Source organism: Danio rerio, chromosome 16 (genome assembly GCF_052040795.2).
Source record: "Danio rerio strain M-AB ecotype USA chromosome 16, GRCz13ab, whole genome shotgun sequence".
Taxonomy (NCBI): domain Eukaryota; kingdom Metazoa; phylum Chordata; class Actinopteri; order Cypriniformes; family Danionidae; genus Danio; species Danio rerio.
Window position 1 is genome coordinate 58,755,679 of NC_141036.1, and position 27,820 is coordinate 58,783,498.

Below are 27,820 nucleotides of genomic sequence, written 5' to 3' on the forward strand. Positions count from 1 at the left end.
AACCCAAAGTAAAGGTTTGATCCAGATTAAAACCAAGATTAGATTACGTGATCTAATCCGATTAGGTAATCCGGTTTTCCTTTTGAAAAACCCATTTTCAAGATTTGATCCAATCCCTTATCCAAAATCCCAGTGGATTACTTTTGAAAAACCGGGCCCTGGAGTTTAGTTTACATGATCCTGATTAGCCTGATCTCACGCGAAAATGTAAGTATTTTACGTTTTGGCAGTTTAGTGGCTAATTCGTACGCATTCATACGAGTTCAGTCGTAAGAAAATGTACGATTTTAAAAAGGAGGCGTGGCACCTAACCCCACCCCTAAACCCAACCGTCATTGGGGGATACGCAAATCGTACCAAAATGTACGAATTAGATCGTACGAATTTGTACGAATTAGCCACTAAATGAAAAAGTTACGAATTGCCGTGAGATTGTGTTGAAAGATCTGAGTGATCTGTGCGGTTTGTATTCAGTCAGCATATCTGAAATGTATTGAGCTCCTAGGCCATTTAGTGATTTATAGAGCAGTAATAATACCTTAAACTCTATTCTGAATGTAACTGGCAGCCAGGGTAAAGACCTGAGGACAGGTGTGATGTGCTCTGATTTTTGAGACTACCAGTAGGTGCAGAAGGCCCCTACTGGCCCATATCTATCAGCTGATAACCACTGATAACTTACATTCAATCAAGTGATGACATTCAACAAACTGGCTGTGATATGGCTTATAGATGAATGAGGATTCTTGATGCAGTGCCCCCTGAAGGATTAGAGATCACAATTCCTCCAGATTCCTTGAATCTTTTAATGATGTTCTGCACTGTTGAAGGGGAAATATCCCAATGTCTTCCTCTCTTTCTTCGAGGAATATTGTTTTTAAACATATCAATCATTTTCGCACATCTGTTGGCAAACTGCTGACCATCGGCCCATCTTTGCTCCTAAAGGACTAGACTTTCTTGGATTTTTGGCTGTTTTTGTACTAAATCATAACCACAATCACCTGTTGACATCACCGGTTTCAAATCACGTCATTGTTTCACCCGTTTACCTGATTACCAGCCCTAAACTGCTCCTGTCACACTCCTGTTTCTTGAATGTGTTACATGTCTGAATGACAAGAAAGGATGGAGATTTGCAAATGAAATGAAGTTGACCAGACTAAACATTTTCTGTTTATATCGTCTGCAATCAAATACAAGTCACAGTAAATCAAAAAGGCACTACTTTCTTTTTTTATTTGTGTTTTCCATACTGTCCCACTTTTTCTGATTTTGGGTTGTTGATAAGAACAAAGTCAGACCAAAACAAGTTGTATTTTTAGGTCATTTGGTTGTTTTGAGCGCTCACTGGTGGTCTCAGACGGGCTTTTATTGCTGTGAGTTTTGTACTGTCTGTAGTTTTGCTCTTGTGTGTGGAATGAATGAACACCTGCAGGAGCTGCTGAGAGTTTCCTGTAAACCATGTGACAATACACACTGACACCTGGAGACATACCTGTGCGTTTGAGAGAGAGAGAATGTGTGTGTGTGTGTGTGTGTGTGTGTGTGTGTGTGTGAGAGTGTTCACAACTCACTTCTCAATTGTCTAGCAACCATCAGTTAAAGTCAGAATTATTAGCCCATCTGTGTATTTGTTATATCAAGATTTTCTCAGCACATTTCTTATCATAATAGTTTTAATAACTCATTTCTAATAACTGATTTATTTTATATTTGCCATGATGATAGCAAATTGGGCAAGTTTGTTTGGGTTTTAGGCTAGTTTTTTTCAGATTTTGCAAATTTTAAGCAAAAAGTTTAGGTGTTGGGCTAGTTTGTTAGAGTTTTTGCTCATTTTGGAAATTTTGTTGGGGTTTTGGGCTAGTTTGTTTGAGATTTGGGCTAGTTTGTTTGAGATTTTGCTTGTTTTGGGTAAGTTTGTTTGGGTTTTGGGCAAGTTTGTTATTTTGCTCATTTTGGGCAAGTTTGTTTGGGTTTGGGCTAGTTTGAGATTTTGCTAATTTTGGGCAAGTTAGTTTGAGTTTTGGGGTAGTTAGTTTGAGATTTGGACTGGTTTGTTTAAGATTTGGGCTAGTTTGTTTAAGATTTGGGCTAGTTTGTTTAAGATTTGGGCTAGTTTGTTTGAGTTTTGGACTGGTTTGTTTGAGTTTTGGACTGGTTTGTTTGAGATTTGGGCTAGTTTGTTTGAAATTTTGCCAGTTCGGAGTAAGTTTGTTTGGGTTTTGGGCAAGTTTGTTTAAGATTTGGGCTAGTTTGTTTGAGATTTTGCCAGTTCGGGGTAAGTTTGTTTGAGTTTTGGGCTAGTTTGTTTGAGTTTTGGACTGGTTTGTTTGAGATTTGGACTGGTTTGTTTGAGTTTTGGGCTAGTTTGTTTGAAATTTTGCCAGTTTGGGGTAAGTTTGTTTGGGTTTTGGGCTGGTTTGTTTGAGTTTTGGACTGGTTTGTTTAAGATTTGGGCTAGTTTGTTTGAGATTTTGCCAGTTCGGGGTAAGTTTGTTTGAGTTTTGGACTGGTTTGTTTGAGATTTGGACTGGTTTGTTTGAGATTTGGGCTAGTTTGTTTGAAATTTTGCCAGTTTGGGGTAAGTTTGTTTGGGTTTTGGGCAAGTTTATTTGAGATTTGGGCTAGTTTGTTTGAAATTTTGCCAGTTTGGGGTAAGTTTGTTTGAGTTTTGGGCTGGTTTGTTTGAGTTTTGGACTGGTTTGTTTGAGATTTGGACTGGTTTGTTTGAGATTTGGGCTAGTTTGTTTGAAATTTTGCCAGTTTGGCGTAAGTTTGTTTGAGTTTTGGACTGCTTAAGGGGGCTAATAATATTGACCTAAAAACAATTAAAAACTGCTTTTATTTCAGCCGAAATAAAACAAATAAGACTTTCTCCAGAAGAAAAAAAAAATTTAAATACCGTGAAAAAATCCTGAATCTGTTCAACAGCATTTAGGAAATATCTGAGGAAAAGAGCTAATAAATTTGACTTGTACGTATTTTAAGTGTTGCATAAAGACTAGGAGTTCATCAAGGCTTAGCTATTGGGGATCCAAATAAACTTAACCTCTTGAGATTTCTCTGCAGATAGCGCTGTAACTGTGTTTCTCTTCAAACTGTACCGCTGTACTTGACTGTAATATCCAGAATCTTCCAGAGAGTGTAGATGTATAAACAGATGCGGGAGCGTGACGCCCCACTGGAGTCCTGCAGGAGCTCACATTTATTTTGGGTTTGGTGTTTTTTTTCCTCAGAGTGACTGCTGGACGTCTGTGCTGCGGTCAGACAGAGCAGCGCACGAGGACAAACACACCACTAGCAGCAGGTCAGACACTGTGCCATTATATATTCTTCATATAATTCTTCATATATTTATATCTTTATATTTTATTTTATTATATATCTTTTGAATAACTGTTTATCTTGGTATATCTTTGTATAATTAGCTTTTCTTGCAATGCATCTTCTTGTTGAATCACTGAATACCTCCTCAAGTATAAGTCGCTTTGAACAAATATGTGTGCTACATTCATTGCAATTTTAGATCAATATAAACTTATTAAAGTTTTAAAAGTATGGATTTATGATATTTTTAATGCATTGTTATAGTGTTTGTGAATTTTATTAGTTAACATTTTTAAGCATATAGATGCTATAATGTTTTAAAATAGATGTTTAAAAATGTTTTTTTATTTATTTTTTATTTTATTTTAGATTTCACACAATTTGAAGTATTATTGTGTTTTGTCTCATTTTGGTTAATGTCTATAGAGGTGTCTTAATAATTAAAGTGTTTTGTTTATTTATTTTTTTATTTTTTTATTGTCATTTTAGATACATTTTAAGCTTTAAAACTTTTAAAAGGGCGATTATATTAATATTACTAATATTGTTATAATTAATATTTATAGTATTTCAGCATTTTTTTATTTTGTTGTTAGTAATTTAGAGTTTATTTGTGATTTTTGTTTATTAGTATATAGCATAGCTATATAGATATTCTAATATTATAAATGTTTCTTTAAAAAGATTTGAAAAACATTTTTACATGCATGTTTTATTTAATGTTATTTTATTTCAGATTTAACAGAATTGTTAGCAGTATTGTTTGTCTTATTTTGGTTAAAAATACCTACATAGTTGTATTAATAATTAGATTGTTTTTAATAACTTTTTTAGATTTTATACATTTTTATATATTTTTAGCATTTTTAACATTTTTTAAAAATTGTTTTAAACAGTTTTTAGCAGACATTTTTTTTTGTGATATAGATATTATATACATATTTTGTATGTAGTGAGTATTTCTCCAACATTTATTAGATTTAATACCCACTAATAACCCGCTATTAAAAAACAACAACAGCAACAACAGATGAATGTTTTGATTGACAAGCTGTAATGTAGCTGGGGCGGGATGAATTTTGCTGTGGCGCCCCGCCATGGAGGAATGAATGTAGCGGAAACCATCTGTTATTAGTTGTTGGTTTTTAATCATGGCTATATATAGATTTCATCTATCCTTTTAAATAAATATGTTTGTTTATGGGCAGCACGGTGGCTCAGTGGTCAGCACTGTGGCCTCACAGCAAAAAGGTCACTGGTTCGAGTCCCGGCTGGGTCAGTTGATGTTTCTGTGTGGAGTTGGCAGTTCTCCCCGTGTTAGCGTGAGTTTCCTCTGAGTGCTTTAATTTCCCCCACAGTCTAAACCCATGCGCTATAGGGGAATTGATTTACTAAATTCAACCCAGGCTCATTCTGAAAACGTAGTCCCGTGGACGTTTCTGGAGACAGCGAAATACGTCCCGGGAGGTACGTATGGCTGCTTTACATTTTTTTAAGCGAACGCTAATGGGTGGTGTGACGCTGTTCCCTTTCGCGCTTACCAGCTGACCGCTTACCTCCGTGTGGAGGACTTTCCCACCGCAATCAGTTTGTCCAGTCAGCTTATTGTGTGCGTCGGCGGACATCAGATGCAGAGAGGAGGAGTTGACCACTGCGACTAGGTTCGAGGCCGGGGAAGAGCGGTTCCAGAAATCAGGTAGGACAAAAACATAATCCAAAAAATCAAGAGAACAAGTTCATAACAGGATGAGAACGTGGTGAAATCCGAAAACGTGGTGAAAAAATCAGACGAGGGCTTTTCTTTTTCTAGACGGCTTTTCTAAATTGTTGCTCGGGTTTAGGGAAGTGAGCGGGCGGGCGGGTCAATCGGTAAAACTGGTTGGGTTTAGGGAAGGAGGAGGGTGGATCAGCCGATTGGCCGGTCGCACAGTCAATCATTCAGTCGGTCAGACAGCGGCCTCTGGTGGGTTCACGCGAGAACAGCGCGGGCGCGAACAGCACTCGCGAGTGACATTCAAGATACGAAAAAGCGCACACAGCGGCCTCTAGCGGATTCGCGAAAACAAAAACTGCACAAATACGTACCTCCCGGCACGTATTTCACGGTCTCTAGAAAAGTCCACTGGACTACGTTTTCAGAATGAGCCTGGGTTGACTAAATTGGCCGTAGTGTATGAGTATGCAGGGTTCAACGTTAAGGATTTTTTTACTTGCCCTGGCAAAATTTTCATTGGCCACACCAAAGACAAAATTTTATTTAATAGTTATATTTTAGTCACATATTTTAAATACTGTGCCAAAAATAAGGTATATAATTATTTAAATGTTAATCAACTCAAATAATGTATTTAAATAATATTTAAGAAATAAATTGTATAATTAATAAATGTTAATAAAGTTAATTAATGTATAATAAGCAAAATGCTGTGTTAACAAAACAAAAAAGTCCTTATTGTTGAGCACTGAGTGTGTGTGTGTGTGTGTGTATGTGTATGTGTGTGTGTGTGTGTGTGTGTGTGTGTGTGTGTGTGTGTGTGTGTGTGTGTGTGTGTGTGTGTGTGTGTGAATGAGTGTGTATGGGTGTTTCTCAGTACTGGGTTGCAGCTGGAAGGGCATCCGCTGTGTAAAACATATGCTGGAATATTTGGCGGTTCATTCCGCTGTGGCAACCCCTGATGAATTAGGGTGTCTAAATATATAAATATTAGAAATATATCTGATTGACCTTTTGTGTGTAGTTTTGTTGTTGTTTGTGTCTTGTTTTTGTTATTGACGCAGTGAAGATGAAGCTGCTCTCTTCATTCATGTTCACTTTGACTGTTAGTGTTCTGCGTTTGCTGACCTTTGACCTTAGAGTGTTAAGAAGCTTGACCTCTAAGTTTGGTTCAAGGTAGATTTGTGTGTTAGATCTCACGCCCAGAGTCAAACCTCAGCTGATATGAAAAGTGTGACTGTGTGCAAATCAGTTTTTGAGTCATTTTATTAGTGTGTGTGTCTTTGTTTGTTTGTGTTTTTGAGTGTTTGTGTGTGCACACACTCATATAAGTATGTTTCATCCGTGTGTGCGTGTGTGTGTGTGTGTGTGAATGTAAGTGTTTTGAGTCGTTTTATTAGTGTTTGTGCATGTGTTTCTATATATGTGTGCGTGTGTGTGTCAGTGTGAGTGTCTGTCGGGATGTGTTTTCAAGTGTGTTATCAAGTGTGAGTGTGCATGTGTGTGTACGTTTGTGCATGCGTGTTGTATGTGTGTGTGTGTCTGTTGGTTTGTGTGTGTGTGTTTGTGTGTATGTATGTGTGTGTGTCTGTGTGTTTCTGTGTATCTGTTGGTCTATGTGTGTGTGTGTGTGTGTGTGTGTGTGTGTATGTGTGTGTGTCTGTGTGTTTCTGTGTATCTGTTGGTCTATGTGTGTGTGTGTGTGTGTGTGTGTGTGTGTGTACGTGTTTTTGTGACATATCAGGACACACATCTGTATAAGGACATGGGTATGACACAGGTATTACACAAAGGAAGTGAAATATAAGGACATTGGTGACGTCCTCACTTCTCAACATGCTTATAAATCCTACAGAACAAGTTTAATCAGAGAGTAAAGCTGCACAGTCTCCTGTGATGGTTGGGTTTAGGGGTGGGGTGAGGGCAATACAATATATGGTTTGGATAGTATAAAATGAATGGAAACCTATGTAATGTCCCCACTTTTCGCAAAAACAAACGTGTGTGTGTGTGTGTGTGTGTGTGTGTGTGTGTGTGTGTGTGTGTGTGTGTGTGTGTAACGTGAGCTCTGTGTTCTCCAGCCACCTGTGCTGACAGTCTAGAGAAGACAGCAGTCTTTGTGTTGGCAGGTCTGCTTGACTGAACACACACACTCAGTAGGGGGCGAGGGGACGACAGGTGCAGATAAAACACTACTGAGTGACCACCAGCACAGACACTGCGGTCTCCTGCTCAACACAGACACATTAAGCTGATGACAAACACAATACAAACTTACATATTCTGACAGACTATTACCATATCACCATAGCAACTATAGAATCATCACAACAGATCTATTACTGTAGTTGTTGTTACCATAGTAACTATAAAATCACCACAACAGATCAATTACTATAGTTGTTGTGTTACCATAGCAACAATAGACACTACAATAGCTCAGTTATTATAGTTGTTGTTACCATAGCAACTATAGAATCACAACAACAGATCAATTACTATAGTTCCTGTTGCCATAGCAACTATAGAATCACCAAAAAAGATCAGTTACTTTTGTTTCTTTACCATAGCAACCATAGTCACAACAATAGCTCAATTACTATAGTTGTTGTTACCATAGTAACTATTGAATCACCATGACAGACCAATTACTATAGTTGCTGTTTCCATAGAAACTATAGAATCACCATGACAGTTCAATTACTATAGCTGTTGTGTTACCATAGCAACTATAGAATCACCATGACAGATCAATTACTATAGTTGCTGTTGCCATAGCAACTATAGAATCATTATGACAGATCAATTACTATAGCTGTTGTGTTACCATATAGATTCACCATGACAGATCAATTACTAGTTATTGTGTTACCATAGCAACTATATAATCACCACAACATATCAATTACTATAGCTGTTGTTACCATAGCAACAATAAAACCACCATAATAGATCAATTACTATAGCTGTTGTGTTACCATAGCAATTATAGAATTACCACAGCAGGCCAATTACTATTGTTCTTGTTACCATAACAACCAGTCACAACAATAGCTCAATTATTATAGTTGTTCTTACCATAGCCACTATAAAATCACCACAACAGATCAATTACTATAGTTCTTGTTGCCATAGCAACTATAGAATCATCACAACAGATCAAGTAATATAGTTGTTGTGTTACCATAGCAACTATAGATTCACAACAACAGATCAATTACTATAGCTGTTGTGTTACCATAGCAACTATAGAATCACCACAACAGATCAATTACTATAGTTGTTGTTACTATAGCAACTGTAAAATCACCACGACAGATCAATTACTATAGGTGTTGTGTTACCATAGCAACTATAGAATCACCACAACAGATTAATTCAAGTACTTTACTATAGTGTGGTTCAAAAACACTATAGTATTTGCTATGTAATATCTAATACAGAAAAAAAAAAAAAAAACCCGCCATGCAGTTGAGCTCTGGGACGTGTGTGTGTGTGTGTGTGTGTGTGTGTGTGTGTGTGTGTGTGTGTTTAATGATCATCAATTAGCTGGAGTTGTTGAGTGTGATTGTTTGTGAGGGAGATTGATGAGTGTTTGAGTCTGTCCTCTTCACCAAACACTGAAAGTGAGGTTAAATATAAACCCTGCAGTCTTTCTCATTATCTCTTCATGTGCGCTAAACACCGTTTGACTGGGAGGTCAAGCAGTTCCCATAGAAGGACAAACTGTGTGTGTTTCTCAATCTGTGTTCATCCTTGACTTTCTGCTTCCCAAAACACACACTCACTGGCTAGAAGATGAAATCAGCCATGCACATACACAGCGTATGCTTTTCCAGCTGCAACCCAGTTCTGGGAAACATCCATACACACTCATTCACACACACTCATGCATTACCACCAATTTAATTCATCAATTCCACTATAGCACACGTGTTTGGAGAGTGGGGGAAACCGGAGCACCTAGAGGAAACCCACACTAACATGGGGAGAACATGCAAACTCCACACAGAAATGCCAACTGATCCAGCCGGGACTTGAACCAGTGATCTTCCTGCTGTGAGGCCACAGTGCTGACCACTGAGCAGTTTATAATTTATGGTCAAAATAATGTTTACTTTTATAAACAGACATTGTGTGTTGCCTCATGAGTTTTTGACTCTGTAAGTGACTGTATTTTATGATCCGTGGGTTCAGCTGCTCATGATTAATAAAGAAAGTCATTAGGATCTTAAATAATGTGTATTTTTAGGAGAACAATCCCTTTAAATGAGACCGAGCTCTGTTAGCAACCCAAAGAGCAACCTTTAAGCAGTAATGTGTTGAATTGTCCTTGAAGAGTCTGAAATCAGGCTTCTGTCTGTGCTGTTCACTCCTACATCAGATAGTGTGTGAGTGTGTGTGTGTGTGTGTGTGTGTGTGTGTGTGTGTGTGTGTGTGTGTGTGTGTGTGTGTGTGTGTGTGTGTGTGTGTGTGTGTGTGTGTGTGTGTGTGTGTGTGTGTGTGTGTGTGTGTTTGTGTGTCTGATTGTGTCGCTGTGACTGTGTGTGTGTGTGTGTGTGTGTGTGTGTGTGTGTTTGTGTGTCTGATTGTGTCGCTGTGACTGTGTGTGTGTGTGTGTGTGTGTGGCTTTGTCTGTATAAATCTGTGTATGTGTGTGTCTCTCTCTCTCTCTTTCTCTCTCTCTCTCTCTCTCTCTCTCTCTCTCTCTCTGTGTGTGTGTGTGTGTGTGTGTTTTCTCAAGGCTGTGTGAGCTGCTCACAGCACTAATGTGTCTTTTCTCTTCATGACGTCCACAGACTCACATCTACAGGATTTAGAGAGGAAACACACAGACACACACAGTAGTGGATTTACAGATTCAGATTTGTGAGTACATCACCTTTGATATTTGAGATTTCCTGTATATCTGGTGAGATCTGTTGTTGTTGTTTGTTTCAGTGTTGTATATAAAACATATTGCTGTACAATAATTGCATCTGTGATGATCTGCAGCAATGCACCAAGTCTAGGCTGCTTAGAAACCACAACTAATATACAGTACCTGCCATTCATATATATATATATATATATATATATATATATATATATATATATATATATATATATATATATATATATATATATACAGTTGAAGTATTATTTGCCCCCTTCAGATTATTTTTTCTTTTTTAAATATTTTCTAAATGATGTTTAACAGAGCAAGGAAATTTTCACAGTACGTCTGATAATATTTTTTCTTCTGGAGAAAGTCTGATTTGTTTTATTTTGGCTAGAATAAAAGCAGTTTTTATTTTTTTAAACACCATTTTTGGGACAAAATTATTAGCCCCTTTAAGCAATTTTTTCTCGATAGTCTACGGAACAAACCATCGTTATACAATAACTTGCCTAATAACACTAACCTGCCTAGTTAACCTAATTGACCGAGTTAGATCTTTAAATGTCACTTTAAGCTGTATAGAAGTGTCTTGAAGAATATCTAGTCTAATATTATTTACTGTCGTCATGGCAAAGATAAAATAAATCAGTTATTAGAGATGAGTTAATAAAACTATTATGATTAGAAATGTGTTGAAGAAAATCTGCTCTCCGTTAAACAGAAATTGGGGAAAAAATAAACAAGTGGTCTAATAATTCAGGGGGGCTAATAATTCTGACTTTAACTATATATATATATATATATATATATATATATATATATATATATATATATATATATATATATATATATATATATATATATATATAAACACCTTTTTTAGATGTAAAATGTTGAGAAAGGTTGTTTTGTTCTCTGCCATCCTGGAGAAAAGCTCAGATGTTGTACTCTGATGGTTTGATGGTGTTTCTTTAAAGTATCAGCTCATGGTTTTCTTCTCTGCTTGTGTTTAGTGAAGATGATTGAGTTATAATGTGTGGACATCATATACATATTAATATGTTATATTTTTATTTTTAGTGGATTTTTATTCTCAACGAGACTTCATTTGTTGGTAAAAAGTAGTTGAAAATAAAAAGTGAATATTTCCATGTGAATATACTGCATGTATACAGTATGAAATAATCTGTCAATGAGCTAAGCAAAGAAATCTTGTTTTTGCTTTAGACATAAGATTATTTTACTCTTTCCAGTGGCAGAGTATTTTGCTTGTCATAAGTAGGTCCACACAGAATCTGCGCGCGCAGAATTCCGCAGATTTTCCACAGATTTTCCACAGATTTTTAGCCCCCTCACAGAGTCAGCCCCCAAAGGCGAGACGATGAATTGCAGTTTTACTTACTTCCATATTGGCTTCACGAGGAAGAGCGGGAGGTTGCCGTTTGCTGTAGAAACTATACCTACACACAGTTCTGTCCAAACAGCTTACAAAAGATGATTTTTATCATTGGTGCCCTTTAAAACCACCTAAATGATCTTCTTTAAAAGCAAAAAGAAGTAAATGTTTTAAAAAGTGAACGGAAAATGAATGAAATGTTTTGGATTTTTATTTTAGCTATTATTGTTATTTGAGCTATTGTTGATTATTTATTTATATATACTGTTATACAGCAAGCCTATTTATTTATTTATCTATTTGTTTATTTATTTAATTAAAAAAGTGTTGCTGTATATAAAAAACGTCTTTAAATGTATTAAATTTTAGGCCATGAAATAGCCATTAAAGCTGATAAGATCTTATGATGCTTTCTTTTCACTATAATAATATAAAATATGTTGAATATAACATTTTTTACAAACATTATACCACATATTAAATATTCTATAATTTATATGTAGTGCTGTCAAAATTAGTGCGTTAACGCATGCTATTTATTTGAAATATTTAACGCGTTAAAAAAATTAACGCAATTAATGCAGTTATAGTTTTTTATTTCCTGTTGTGGTGGACGTGTGTTTAACATGCAAAGAAATATGGATAAGACCAAGGAAGCACTATTTGAAGGCAAGTTTCAGTATAAAATAATTCATGTCGCATTATCAGGCTCTCCATGCAATTTCGTATGTTTCATTTTTACTTTCGACTTCTGTTTTAATGGAATTTGATACAGCATGACGAACAGAAAGAAAAACCTCTGCATTTCGTGACTCTGTGGTCCTTTAAGGTAATCAAAAATCGCTGCTTACATGGTAGACTCTTAATAAGAGTGTTATCTTAAACATATTAAAATCAGAGTATTGGTGTTCATGTACATATACTCAGAATGTGCCAGATGAAGTCGCGAGCTGTCAAAGACAGAGCATTTCTCTGCCTTTAAGCATGAGCCCTCAAATGTGTCATTAAGTTTGACATGTTTCCCCCTTAAACACAACTTTTGTAAAGCGTCTGCTTCGCGTTGTTGTGTCAGAATCCTTATAAAATACAGACATACTTTAGAACACTTAGTTTAAGCAAATTTGATGAACGCGATCATGCGTGTTGAATCTGAAGGGAGTCTCTCCAGCTGCCCTTTCCTGCATGCGTTTCTATATTGTTTCTACTTTACATTTACATTTAGTCATTTTGCAGAAGCTTTTATGCGAAGCGACTTACAAATGAGGACAAGAAAGCAATTTACACAACTATAAGAGCAACAATGAATAAGTGCTGTAGGCAAGTTTCAGGTGTGTAAAGTCTAAGAAGGAAAGCATTAGTAATTTTATATTTTTTTGTGTAGTTAGTTGAGGAGTCAGAAAGGGAGTTGCATATTAGTAAGGAAAGTGGATATTAAATAGTTGAGTTTTTAGTCGTTTCTTGAAGACAGCGAGTGACTCTGCCGTTCTGATGCAGTTAGGGAGTTCATTCCACCAACTGGGCAGATTGAACGTGAGCGTTCGCGAAAGTGATTTCTTCCCTCTTTGGGATGGAACCACGAGGCGACGTTCATTCACAGAACGCACGTTTCTGGAGGGCACATACATCTGCAGAAGTGAGAGCAGATAAGAAGGAGCAAAGCCAGAAGTCGCTTTGTAAGCAAACATCAGAGCTTTGAATTTGATGCGAGCAGCAACTGGCAGCCAGTGCAAACGGATGAGCAGCGGAGTGACATGTGCTCTTTTAGGTTCATTAAAGACCACTCGTGCTGCTGCGTTCTGAAGCAGTTGAAGATGTTTGATAGAGTTAGCTGTGAGCCCGGCTAGTAGAGAGTTGCAGTAATCCAGTCTGGAGAGAACAAGAGCTTGAACAAGGAGTTGAGCTGCATGTTCAGATAGGAATGGTCGGACCTTTCTGATGTTATAGAGTGTGAATCTGCACGATCGAGCAGTTCTAGAAATGTGGTCAGAGAAGTTTAGTTGGTCATCAATCGTTACTCCAAGGCTTTTCACTGTTTTGGATGCAGTAATGGTTGCCCCGTCTATCTGGATTGAAAAGTTATGATGTAGAGTCGGGTTGGCAGAAACGTCCAGCATTTCTGTTTTCGTGAGATTTAGCTGAAGATGATGATCTTTCATCCAGCGTGAAATGTCTGACAGGCAGGCTGAGATGCGAGCTGGAACCGAGGGATCATCAAGGTGAAGAGAGAGGTATAGCTGAGTATCATCAGCATAGCAGTGGTACGAGAATACATGTTTCTTTATAATTAATGTTCTCAATTCACTGCAGTACAACTGTACAATGAGTACAATTGTTTGTATTCAATACTTTATTATTATTATAATTTTTCATATCTGCAATTCTTGTATTTTGGCATTTTTTTGCACTCCACTTAGAATCCAACATGGAAATCAATGTTTTCTTGATTGGCGTTGATTGTTTTGAAATTGCCTGTGTTTTAATTTCTGTAATAAATATGGCATGCCAGGATCTTTATGGTTTATTGTGGGTTTGTTGTTTACATGAAGAAATCTGTCACAAGTTAACCAAAAATTCTAATAAACAATTATATTTTGAATGGAAGTAGTTTTTGTCTTGTGTTTACATTAATTTTACATGCGATTAATCGCGATTAAAAAAGTGTGATTAATTAGTTAACTTATTTCAATCGATTGACAGCACTATTAATATACAATTTCACATCACACACCTTTGTCTTTTTCTAGCCCAAATATCAAACAACTCTTAAATCAAGAAACATTTTCTAGACAAATCAAAAATAAATAAGAAATAATATGCCAAAATAAAGGGAGTTTTCCTTTAAAACAAGCTAAATAATCTGCCATTAGGGTCAGCAAAATAATCTTGTTTTTATTTTTGATATAACATTATTTCTCTTACTCCGGTGGCAGATTATTGTGCTTGTTTTAAGGAAAAACTCACTTCATTTTGACATGTAATTAATGAAAACAAGCCAATATGTTTTACTTGCCTAGAAAATGCTCCTTGATTTAAGAATGTTTATATATTTAGACTAGAAACAAGACAAGAAACGCATTTTTGCAGTGCATTTGTCTTCAATATCACATATAGTAATAGTCAATCTATAATCAATATCTGCAGCGGCTCTACTGCAGAGATTGATTGACAGCATCAGTGGCGAATGAGCAGAGTTTGATTGACAGCATGAGTGTAGTGAATGTGCAGCGTCTGATTGGCTGTGGCCTCCTAAAGGAAGTGTGCAGTAAAGTGCGGGTGGCCTGCAGTGAGACCAGGGTGTCACATTCCTCATCAGGGTGAGTGTGTGTAGTGTATGAGTGTGTGTGCAGTGAGTGCGCGGGACTGACCCTCCTCGGCAAACACTGATGTCAAACTGAGCGTCAGCGCACGCCACATCTGTCAATCACAGCACACTCCGCAGTGAACGCTGTGTTTATTTTGAATCCCTATCACATTTACAGCATCATTCTACACTACTAGTGGACTGTATATTAAATTATTAGTTGCATGTCATTCCAGTTTAAGGTAAATTAATAAAGAATGCTTGAAATGTACATGTATTTCTGGAAAGAGACTTGTTTATAGAGCGTTTATTGCGTTCAGCTTCTGTAGGTGGAGGTTATCTGTTGCACGCTTGAGTTTGGATTATGGGAAAGTGCGCAGGGCTGCTGTTCTTTTCATTGGACTAATGTGTGCTGTTGGTGTTATCAGATGGATTCTGCCACCGGGGAGACTCTTATCTGCCTCTAAAACAGCCTTTCTGAGCCTGAAGAACATATTTTGGAGATATTTTCAGCAGCCGCTTTTGAAAAACAGGAAACAGAGTGACTGATGTTGATGTTTTTATTCCTCCTCAAACCCATTTGCATGGGTAAACGAGCATCTGCTAGCCAAAAAAAACAAAACAGGACTTTAATTTTGTAATGATAACTCTCTTATATACTTGCTTGAGTCCTTGTGAAGTCGTTGTGGCAGTTTGGATTGTAGATGAAACAGCTGCTGTGTACAAGACGAGTAGCACAAAACTTGAGTTGCATGGATATACACTCACCGGCCACTTTATTAGGTACACCTGTCCAGCTGCTCGTTAACGCAAAATTCTAATCAGCCAATCACATGGCAGCAACTCAATGCATTTAGGCATGTAGACATGGTCAAGACGATCTGCTGCAGTTCAAACCGAGCATCAGAATGGGGAGGAAAGGGGATTTAAGTGACTTTGAACGTGGCATGGTTTTTAGTGTCAGACGGGCTGCTCTGAGTATTTCAGCAACTGCTGATCTACTGGGATTTTCATGCACAAGTAGCTCTAGAGTTTACAGAGAATGGTCTGACAAAGAGGAAATATCCAGTAAGCGGAAGTTCTGTGGGCGCAAATGCCTTGTTGTTGATGCCAGAGGTCAGAGGAGAATGGCCAGACTGGTTCCAGCTGATAGAAAGGCAACAGTAACTCAAATAAGCACTCGTTACAACCGAGCTCTGCAGAAGAGCATCTCTGAACACACAACACGTCCAACCTTGAGGCGGATGGGCTACAGCAGCAGAAGAGCACACCGGGTGCCGCTCCTGTCAGCTAAGAACAGGAAACTGAGGCTACAATTCACACAGACTCACCAAAACTGGACAAAAGAAGATTGGAGAAACGTTGCTGCTCTGATGAGTCTCCATTTCTGCTCACACATTCAGATCAGGTCAGAATTTGGCATCAACAACATGAAAGCATGGATCCATCCTGCCTTGTATTAATGGTTCAGGCTGGTGGTGGTGGTGTAATGGTGTGGGGGAGATTTTCTTGGCACACTTTGGGCTCATTAGTACCAATTGAGCATGGTGTCAACTCCACAGCCTACCTGAGTATTGCTGCTGACCATGTCCATCCCTTTATGAGCACAGTGTCTCCATCTTCTGATGGCTACTTCCAGCAGGATAACACACCATGTCATAACTGTCATAACCATCTCAGACTGGTTTCTTGAACATGATGATGAGTTCACTGCACTCAAATGGCCTCCACAGTCCACACTGGCACTTCTGAAGGCAAAAGGGAGTCCAACACGGTATTAGTAAGGTGTACCTAATAAAGTGGCCGGTGAGAATATTTGGATATACTGTAATGTATAGACAATTTTATGCCAAAAATCTTTAGGATGTTACATGAATGTGCTCTTACGACTAGTTTTAAGTTAAACAGCCGAGTTCAATTGTTTCCTCCATTCATTCATCCATTTGAAAAACCTGGAACGAAACGCACACAATCTGAGACAAACCGTGACATTGTTTGTTTACAGCCCAAATAACTGTTTGCTTCACATTTGTTAGACTCTATAGTCCATGAAACATGACAAATGATAGGAATTCAGTCAGAAAAGTAGCACAAAAAAAATAAGTCATGCCTGGGGTGGCAGGGTGGCTCAGTGGTTAGCACTGTGGTCTCACAGCAAGAAAGGCACTGGTTCGAGTGCCGCCTGGGCGTTTCTGTGTGGAGTTTGCATTATTTCACATATCTAAAGTTCAGTTTCAAGCAGTTTATTTTATATTTTTTAGATCTGAGGTGAGCTATCTGCTGCTGCTTTCAGTAAAATGGCAATAAATGTCATGTAAAATGGCCATCAGACTCACATTATTAGCATTTAACAGGAAATAAAGCACGTGAGGTGTGCCTGAGCTGATCATTGCCATTTATCCTGTTGTTCAGCTGCAGGAAATAGAAGCCATTTCTAGTAGACTAGTTTGAAGTGTTGATTAGGACAAAAACTCCTTTTAATATGGGGAATATTCCTTCTGTTGTTTGCCCTTGCTTTTATATAGAACATGACTTAAATCAGCCTCGCTCTTGGTGTCGTCAGTCTGGCAACCTGTGCTTGCATATGTTTTGATCCAGGAATGCAATACCTAGTTCAACCACTGGGTGTCAAACCTACATACTGCACCTTTAAATAATCAAAACAATCATTTAAATGTGATGCAATATATTTTTATTCACTAATTTTATGTTTAGATTTGAATATTTAGATCTTTTGTTTAAAAACAAAAACATTGCAGAATATTTGGATACAATAAAAAATAAAAAAAATTGCCTTTTATTATATTTATATGCAACATGTATGTATTCTCAGGATTGTGTATGTTACGTACAGAGCAATACATAATGTAGTTCTTCATCAGGAGATGTCCAGTTAAAACTTAATTTGTGAAACATAAATTTGACATCATGATACATCATGGCACAGTGGTTAGCTCTGTGGCCTCACAGCAAGAAGCTTGCTGGTTCGAGTCCCGGCTTGGCATTTGGCATTTCTGTGTAGCCTTTGCATGTTCTCCCCATGTTGGCGTGGGTTCGCTCCAGGTGCTCCGGTTTCCCCCACAAGTCCAAACACATGCGCGATAGAGGAAATGATGAACTGAAACGGCCGTAATGTAAGAGTGTGTGTGCATGCAAGCGTGTATAGATGTTTCCCAGTACTGGGTTGCAGCTGGAAAGGCATCCACTGCGTTAAACATATGTTAGAATAGTTGGCGGTTCGTTCCGCTGTGGTGACCCCTGATAAATAGAGGGACTAAGCTGAAGGAAACTGAATGAATGAATATACATCAGGTTAAGCAGTCTTGAAGTAAAGCCATCTAGTGGAGAGCTGCATGAAGGATGGATTTAGACTTTTGGATGTCTGCAGAGATACGGCTCAGTGTTTATTAAAGCCCTTAAATAACTCAATCTGATACGAGAGGCATTTCCTGTGTGTCCTGTTGTTGTGTTTGTGTGTGCATGAATTTATATAAAGCTGTGTTATGGTGCTGGCTTCTCTCATTTCATTTACATTTATGCATTAAGCAGATTTGCATGGCATTTAAAGTGGACATTTGAGGATTCACTCAATGCTTTTGGATGTGCTTGTTGTTGTGATGTTTTACGTGGTGGTCAGGGTTGCCAAGTGTGCTGTTTTTGGGCTTTTTCTTTTGCAGGTTAAAGATTTGACATACTGCCTCAGTTACATTTGGTTGTATTCAATTATTTAGCTTTTTCTAACCAAATTTTGCCAAATGATAACAACTGTGCAAGGATGATGAAATGGAGTAATTTAATTATTTTAGCAGATATAGTATGTGAACTGGGATGCAGCACATATCTCAGAAGGCAACTTGTTTCACTGATTCACCTAAGTTCAAAGTAAAGTGTATGCAGATTGTACAATTTTATTTATTTAAAAAATAATAATTATATATATATATATATATATATATATATATATATATATATATATATATATATATATATATATATATATAGTTCAAGTCATAATTATACCGCTTGTTTATTTTTTTCCCCAATTTCTGTTTAACAGAGAGCAGATTTTTTTCAACACATTTCTAAACATAATAGTTTTAATAACTCATTTCTCATAACTGATTTATTTTATCTTTGCCATGATGACAGTAAATAATATTTTACTAGATATATTTCAAGACACTTCTATACAGCTTAAAGTGACATTTAAAGGCTTAACTAGGTTAATTAGGTTAACTAGGCAGGTTAGGGTAATTAGGCAAGTTATTGTATAACGATGGTTTGTTCTGTAGATTATCGAGAAAAAATACAGCTTAAAGGGGCTAATAATTTTGTCCCTAAAATGGTTAAAAAAAAAATTCAAAACTGCTTTTATTCTAGCCAAAATAAAACAAATAAGACTTTCTCCAGAAGAAAAAATATTATCAGACATACTGTGAAAATTTGCTCTGTTAAACATCATTTGAAAAATATTTAAAAAAGAAGAAAAAAAATTGAAGGGGGCGAATAATTCTGACTTCAACTATATATTTACATATATATATATATATATATATATATATATATATATATATATATATATATATATTGTTACATGTTTATGATGTTAAAGTGGGATGCTGTAATATTTAAGTGAGACAGGTGTAATGTGTGCGACAGATCAAGAATGAGGCAAGGAACAGTTACTCTTGTTTAATCTTTTTACTCAATTGAAACAATATGTAACAATAATAAATGGGGGGGGAAAATAAACATTTATAATTATTATCTTTAAACAAAAACGACGAGTGTAAGCCAAATCAAAGAAATTAACAAAACAAAACAATCCTTAAATCTAAAGTCTTAACTACGCGTCAAAAAGAAACACAAAATAAAAACCGAGATCTTCAGTGTATACGACACCCAAACTAAACTAATTAAACTACAAAACTCAAAATACACAGGTGGCAAAACACTCAAACTAATCGAACAAAACATCAATCTAAACCCAAACAAACGGATAACTCTGTCAAAGCTTAGTTTAGAGTCACACAACAACCATCATATTATGTTACTTAAAACCAACGAAGTTCAACAAGCAAACTCGAATTGTCACAGTAACTGAGATAAATCACGAAATAGACGAAGCATTGCACAAACAAATTACGTGGAGCACAAAGGGTACGCCGAGGCAGAGCGCACACCACACACTGGTCTGTCAGGGCTTTAAATCCTTGCGACTCGTCCTGGGATTGGTGGAAACGAAGAACGTCATAATGATGATGGACAGAATAATAAACCAATAAGAAACCTAAGGGTTGAGCAAACGGAGAGGACGGTAAAAAAAAAAGACAGAAAGAAAAAGATAAATCATAACAATATATATATATATTGAAGTCAGAATTATTAGCCCCCCTGTTTATTTAAAACATAATAGTTTTAATAACTCATCTCTAATATCTGATTTATTCTATCTTGGCCATGATGACAGCACATCATATTTCACTAGATTTTCTTCAAGACACTTCTACGTGTTTTCTGATACCAAATAACCCTTTTCGGTGCCACTTTATTATAACTAAACACTAAACACTGAATTATTTATTAAGCATAAGCAAAGAGTGAATTTATTATCTGTTAAGCATTAACTCTACATCAATAAACGTTAGTAAACAGTTTATAACTGCAGCAACAAATGCTCTATTCTTGACTTATAACCACGTTTATGATGTGCTGAATAATTGTACTTTCATACTTTGTTAATGATTTATTTTTCAATACTAAATTAATTACTGCATTTTGCAAACCAGTTATTTAAGCATCGTTGGTGGTTTTTAAAGATCATTCAGAATGAGATAGTAAATGATCAATAAACTATTATTAAATTAAACAAATTAACATTTATATATCTGATTATCCAGGCATATAGTAATGGTTAATTTGTATGTGTTAATAAATGCTTTATTAACTCAACTTCATCCAGTTTTGTGACCTAATCTAAAGTGAAGACTGTTTATGCTTTATAAATCCCTTATAAATGACAATTAAAGGCTCAGCTATTTTGAACAGGAAAAATGAACATAATTTTATTAATTTATATTTATTTGAAGATACACAAATGAAACTGTTCTTCAAATAAAAAATAAACCTGTGCAACCTTATCTAAACTAAAATTACCATACAGTTTAAACATCGCTAAATAACATTGAATTGTTGCATTTTATTATATTGTTAAATTATTATATTGTTGTTTTTATCCAATTTTTACAGTAGTTTTACAGTAATTTATTTATTTAGACAGGAATGCAAAGATTATTGTTCATTTGATACTAAACTCCATGAAGTGTCATGACTATGTATGAACACCAGATGCCACTGTAATCGCCTGCAACTCCCTGCGAACTACAGTGGCGAAAAAACTACATATCCACACATTCCTTCGTGCATACACCCGGTCTTTCATATACACTGATTGCAATCACAGCTGTCTCTGTTTCCCCGTTGATTACCTGGACTATATATTCAGTCATTCATCTTCTGTTTGTTAGTTCGTCGTTCGTCTTAGTGGTATGTTTTTCCTGATTCCTGTCTAGTTTCCTGTCAGAGTTGTTGAGTCCTAGTTCTAGTTTAATCTGTTGGAGTTCCTTGTTTGTTTGTTTACTTTGTTACTTTGATTTTTGGTCTTTTTCACTGCACTAATACATTATTAAATCTGCACTTGGATTCTACTCCCGTTTTGTTCCTGTTTTCTATCCTGAAACGTGACATGAAGTTGTATTAATGAAGCATTTATTAACACACAAAAAAGTGTTGCATGCAGAACTGTTGCAAACAATTTATTTGTGTTGAATTCAATGAAACTAATTAAGTTTAATAATGTTCAACTTAATTTGTTTGTTTAAATTCAACACAAATAAATTGTTTTTCACCACTTAACGGAAAAAATTTGAGTAAATCCAAGAAATCATCTTTGCATATTTTTTCAGTACTAAATAATAAGATATATAAACGTTTATTAATCATTTACTTACTCATTTTGAATGATCTTAAAAACCATCGACTACTCTTAAATACAAATGATTTGTAAACAATACAATACTTCATTTAGTAATGAAAACTCATCGCTCAGAAATTATGAAAGTACAATTATTAAGCACATTATAAGCAAGAATACAGCATTTGTAACTGCAGTTATAAACTGCTTACTAACGTTTATTAATGTAGAGTTAATGCTCAACAAGTAAAGAATGATCTATTTGCTAATGCTTAATAAATTATTCATAGTGTGTAGTTATTATAAAGTGTAACCCATTTTTCATGCTTTTGACATGTCCTTTGATGGTGTTTTGACAAACAACTCCTGACCATTAATCAGTATTGTCATATGAAAGATTTGTGCAAGACTTTACACTTATTTAACAGTGTTTTTAGCTTCTAAATCTGTTGTCAAAAGCAAAATAGTCGAGCTGTTCCATCAAAAGTTCATCAGATGACGAGATGCACTGTGACAAATATTTTCAAAACACAAACTAAAGCTGAACTTAAATCCCGGCTAATCTCTCATGTCACAGAGACACAATGATGTCAGTGTGACTAATGCAGTGAGTGAAGAATCCAGCGGTGCTAAAAATACCCTAACATGATTATCAGCACTGCACATGTGCTTGTGTGTCTCCTGATGGGCGGTTCAGGGTTTGGGTTGGCTGGTAATGGATGATTTTGACATGTTTTGGAGTTAGACATTCCTTTGGCAGTGTGTGGACATGTTCGTGCTTTACACACGCGCTCAGGTGCGCAGGTGTGGCACACGCAGCCAAGCATGCAAATATGCAGGACTTACATTTACATTAGGCCTTCACTACAGTCGCCTGCTTTACATTCAGATTGAGAGCACAATATGTACAAACTATTAAATATAAAAGCATAACTAAAGATAACATTTACACTACCTGGCAAAAGTATTGTCTTCGATACTACTCAGCAAACAATTTTGTGTTAAATAGACGTCTAATAGACGTCTACACGTACACAGCTTGACTAAAACTAGGCTAAACTTGGGCTCTCAAAGCCAAGTCGACTGTTTAGACCACAGGTGTCAAACTCAGTTCCTAAAGGGCCGCAGCTCTGCACAGTTTAGTTCCAACCCTAATTTAACACACCTGATCAAACTAATTGAGTCCATCAGGCTTGTTTGAAACCTACAGGTAAGTGTGTTGGAGCAGGGTTGGAACTAAACTGTGCAGGGCTTCGGCCCTCCAGGAATTGAGTTTGACACCCCTGGTTTAGACCATACCTTCCAACCCTCCCTTTTTTCCCGGGAGTCTACCGTATTTCAGACCCATCTCCCGTATAGTTCTGTCTTCTCCCGGAAAACTCCTGAAATTCCACCCCCCCAATACCCCCCACCCCCCCACCCCAGATTTTGGGTACAGTCCGGCGAGTCCCCATGCTCACCGAACCCAACGCGCAACCATCTTCACACCCGCTTCACGCTCCCCCCCACTGCTTTTCACTGGCAACCAATCCCCCCCATCACCTCCCCACCCCACTCTTCACTTCGTGCAACCCCCCAATCTCTTGACTTCACGCACTCACCTCATCACCCCACCCAACCCCCGTTCTTCACTTCACGTGCACCCCAGGACAAAATCTCCTGGATTTTATAATCCATATGTTGGCTAGTAAGGTTTAGACGCCTATTAGCCATTTAAAAAATATCTTGTTGGATAGTTGTAAGATCAACAAATGATAACTTGATTTCTAGTTGATCAATTGTAAAAGTGTCAGAAGGAGGATTTCTCTGATGAATCATCTCCTCCTCATACTTCAGCCTCCACATCAAAGCTCCTAAAGGCAAAGAAGGTCAAGGCGCTCCAGGATTGGCCAGCCTAGTTACCAGATATGAACATTATTGAGCATGTCTGGGGTAAGATGAAGGAGGAGGTGTTGAAGATGAACACAAAGACTCTTGATGAACTCTGGGAGTCCTGCTGAACGCTTTCTTCTTCATTCCAGATGACTTTATTAATCAGTGATGTGAGTCATGTCAGAGATGTAAGGATGCAGTCCTCCATGCTCATGATGGAGTCAGACACAATATTCATTCTGTCTCCACTGCAGCAGGACTTTATATTTTAGGCACGCAGCCAGCCTGGTGAAAGGGGTGGTTCTTTTTTCTATTTACAGTTATTCACTTCATTTTTTATTTAATTTGAAGATTTAAATACAAAATTTTAGGCACTGTTTTTAGCTGGATTAGCTTGTTGGATGGTCATCATAATCACACTTTTTGATGTACTCAAATATATAGTAAATTAAATATTTAGAATAAAGAAATATGACAAATATTTATTTTCAAAATTCAAATTTATTACATCTTATATCATTAGAAAAAAGTTTTAGATTAAAACACTGTAGCCTATTGTAATGTATTAGGCAAATAACAAACTGGTCAGCACATTCAACATACCTTAGTCAGAATGTGGCCATTTATACAATACAAAAATCAAAACATAATAATAATACTAATACTAATAATATTATTAATAATAATAATAATAAAAATAATAACAATAATAATAATAATGATACTACTACTACTACTACTACTACTACTACTACTACTATAATAATAAAAATACTAATACTACTACTACTACTACTACTAATACTACAAATAATACTAATAATAATAATACTAATAATACAAATAATACTAATAACAACAACAACAACAATAATAATAATAATAATAATAATAATAATAATAATAATAATAATAATAATAGGGCGACGCAGTGGCCTATTATTCTTGCCTCACAGCAAGAAGGTCGCTGGGTCGCTGGTTCGAGCCTCGGCTGGGTCAGTTAGCGTTTCTGTGTGGAGTTTGCATGTTCTCCCTGCCTTCGCTTGGGTTTCCTCCGGGTGCTCCTGTTTTTCCCACAGTCCAAACACATGTGGTCCAGGTGAATTGGATAGGCTAAATTGTCCACAGTGTATGAGTGTGTGTGGGTGTTTCCCAGAGATGGGTTGTGGCTGGAAGGGCATCCACTGCGTAAAAACTTGCTGGATAAGTTGGCGGTTCATTCTGCTGTGGCGACCCTGGATTAATAAAGGTAATAAGCCGACAAGAAAATGAATAAATGAATAATAATAATTTTATTAATTTAGAGCTGCACAATTTTTTGTAACCTCTATTGTAAAAAAAAATGAGCTACATTTGAAAGTTACTGTATAACAACAATCGCCAAAATAGTATTTAAATACATTTTGAGATGGTCTGCTTTTGGAGCTACACGCTTTATTATTGGTCATGTTTTGTTTCAAGAAAAATGTTTAGATGTTAAAAGTTTTCTCTTTTCAAAAGCAATACAGTAGTGAAACATAACTTCTCTTATGCAAGTTTTCTTGCTCAGCTGAATGTTGGACTCCTGTATAATAATAGTTTGCATTGGACAAAACTAAGCAACTGAAATCACACCAGGATTTCGCTTAGTCTTAAACCTTTTCAATGGGTTATTTTTACTATTTATGATGGCATAGCAGTCAAAATAGGATCCATGAGCTCATGGATGGGACAAATTCTGGACCTTTGTCTTCTGAACCTCCTGAACCCCCTTTTTCTGAGAGTGTATGCTGCTAAAGGTGTAGAAATGTCCAGATAAGATCTTCAAAGTTTTATTCAGGTCTTGCTTTGATACATACACTTTTACTTCTGCATTGTATTGCAAAATGAAGAGCTTTCAGTTTGTTTGAGTCATTCTATGGTCCTCCAGGTTTGTGTCAGCTCCAGTTTTCGGATTATCCTGACGTGATTGCATTGTAGTGAAGTGACCTGAGCCGCCGATGGCATGCTGATGTCTTCTTTTTTCTTTTTTTCCCTCCTTCTTTGACAAAAGCGACGGCATGGGCTGAAACCCTAGTCCATTTGTTTTGTCAGGACAAAAGCGTCCGGGCCGGGACAGGGGGTGGTGAAGGTTTGTCCCCTGCAGGGCAGTTGTGGACGGGGGTGCTGGACTGTGTGTGTGTGTGTGTGTGTGTGTGTGTGTTTTCTAAGCACTGAAGGAAATTGCATCAGTATGCATTATCCAGCTGGGAGGAGGAGGAACGTCTCTCTCTCTCTCTCTTTCTCTCTCTCTCACACACACACACACACACACGAATTCTCTCCAACTTCCCACTAGATCAGACAGTCAGACGCAGGCATGGACGCAACACACACAACGCACTCCATGCATGGACTTACACTGGAATAATCTATTTATTTATTAGCCTATTTATGTAATTGTCTTAATGTGGAGCACTATGCACTCCAGGGTGAAGTCGCGGAGCTGTGATAATTACCTGAGTATAAAGGTAAGCGCTTCAGTCGTGCTTTTCTTTTATGCTACACACATATAAAACATTTAAATGAACTTTTTAAGCATTCACTGTTATTGATTTGGTCATTTGGAAATGTGACTCTAACTATTACTTTTAAATGTACTTTGTAAACATATACAAATGTTCATAATAGACACTTTTAATTCAGTGTATTCAGGTTATTATTGGTGTAGTTTGATGACATAGTTTCTGAATTAGCTGAATAGTGGCACTTTTACATCGTTGACTTGGTAGTTTTCCTGTACATTAGCATGATGATGCTTTAAAACGGTTTATATTTTATACTGTCACTGAGCTGTGATCATTACCTGAGTATAAGCGCTGCATTGGTGCGAGTTATGACTGACATGCTTTTTACTTAAACCAGGTGTCATTATTATTATACTTCACATATATAGAAAGTTTAAATAGACTTCACGCATTGATTTGGTCGTTTGTAAATGTGACTCTAGGATAATTATATAACTATATATTATAAAACTGCAACTAACTTTAAAAGATATGTTGTAAGCATTGCATGGGGAGTATTGCGGATGTTATTAATAGAGTTGTCCACTTTAGAGTGTTCACTTTAATTTAGTGTATTTAGGTTATAAGTATAGTTTCAGTTGTTGTTAGTGGCCGTATCTGATAAGCAAAGGTTATCTTAATAGTGACACTTCTGCATTGTTGATTGTGTAGTTTTCCTGTACATTAGCATGCTGCTGCTTTAAAACTGTTTATATTCTGTTCTGTCACTGAGCTGTGATCATTAACTGAGTATAAGCGCTGCATTGGTGCGAGTTACGACTGACATGCTTTTTACTTAAACCAGGTGTCATTATTATTATACTTTACATATATAGAAAGTTTAAATAGACTTTTAAGCAGTGCTTTGGTCATTTGGAAATGTGACTTTAACTATAACATATACTTTGTAAACAAATACAGATGGTAATAATGGACGCTTTTAATTCAGGATATTTAGGTTATTAGTTTAGTTTCAGTTGTTGTTAGTGGCTTTATTCAATAAGCAAAGGTACGTTTTTAACATAATTGGCTGAATAGGGACACTTTTGCATTGTTGATTTTGTAGTTTCCCTGTATATTCGCTTCATGCTGCTTTAAAACTGTTTATATTTTATACTGTGTTGTGGAGCTGTGATCATTACTCGAGGTAGCGCTTCAGTGGTGCTTTTTTATTATGCTTCACATATATAGAAAGTTTAAATAGTCTTTTTAAGCATTCAGCATTGTTGATTTGGTCATTTGGACATGTGACTCTGACTATAACTATATAACTATATCAAATAAAACTGTAACTAACTATAACATATACTTTGTAATATATACAGATGTTAATAATATACTCTTAATTCAGTATATTTAGATTATTAGTGTAGTTTGATGACTTTTTAAAGCTGAATAGTGGCGCTTCTGCATTGTTGATTTTGTAGTTTTCCTATATATTAACGTGAAGCTGCTTTAAAACTGTTTATATTGTATACAATGTAATATAATACATATTTATTATGTTATAATATAATATAATATAATATTGTATACAATATAATATAGTATGTCACAGAGCTGTGATAATAATCTGAGTATAAAGCTAGTTTTTTACTAAAACATAAACTATAAACTATAAAACTGCAACTCCCTATAAAATATACTTTGTAATCATTGCATGGTGGATACAGATGTTAATAATACACTTTTAATTCAGTATATTTAGGTTATTATTATAGTTTGATGACATAGTTTCTGAATTGGCTGAATAGGGACACTTCTGCATTGTTGATTTTGTAGTTTTCCTGTATATAAAGCATGAATCTGCGTTAAAACTGCTTTAAT

At 36.4% G+C, this 27,820-nt stretch overlaps 2 protein-coding genes across 13 annotated transcripts in view; both read left to right on the forward strand.

The window, feature by feature from the left end:
- The window catches only part of smpd5 (sphingomyelin phosphodiesterase 5), a 706,732-nt gene that overhangs the window by 291,250 nt on the left and 387,662 nt on the right, over positions 1–27,820 (forward strand). The gene's annotated exons all lie outside the window — the stretch shown is intronic.
- Positions 1–27,820, forward strand: part of plekhg4b (pleckstrin homology domain containing, family G (with RhoGef domain) member 4B) — a 156,847-nt gene that overhangs the window by 28,069 nt on the left and 100,958 nt on the right. For 3 of the 12 annotated variants that reach the window (XM_087284857.1, XM_087284860.1, XM_087284862.1), the window contains exons 2-3: positions 3,240–3,310; positions 9,844–9,913. Coding sequence is in view for 3 of the 12 variants with exons in the window: in XM_087284854.1 (XP_087140980.1) it covers positions 25,895–25,957 (63 nt within the window). In the remaining 9 variants the exon portion in view is untranslated. Of the gene's footprint in view, positions 1–3,239; positions 3,311–9,843; positions 9,914–25,788; positions 25,958–27,820 lie in introns of those variants that run through there. The other 9 variants (XM_087284859.1, XM_087284861.1, XM_087284864.1 and 6 more) reach the window with 4 other exon arrangements.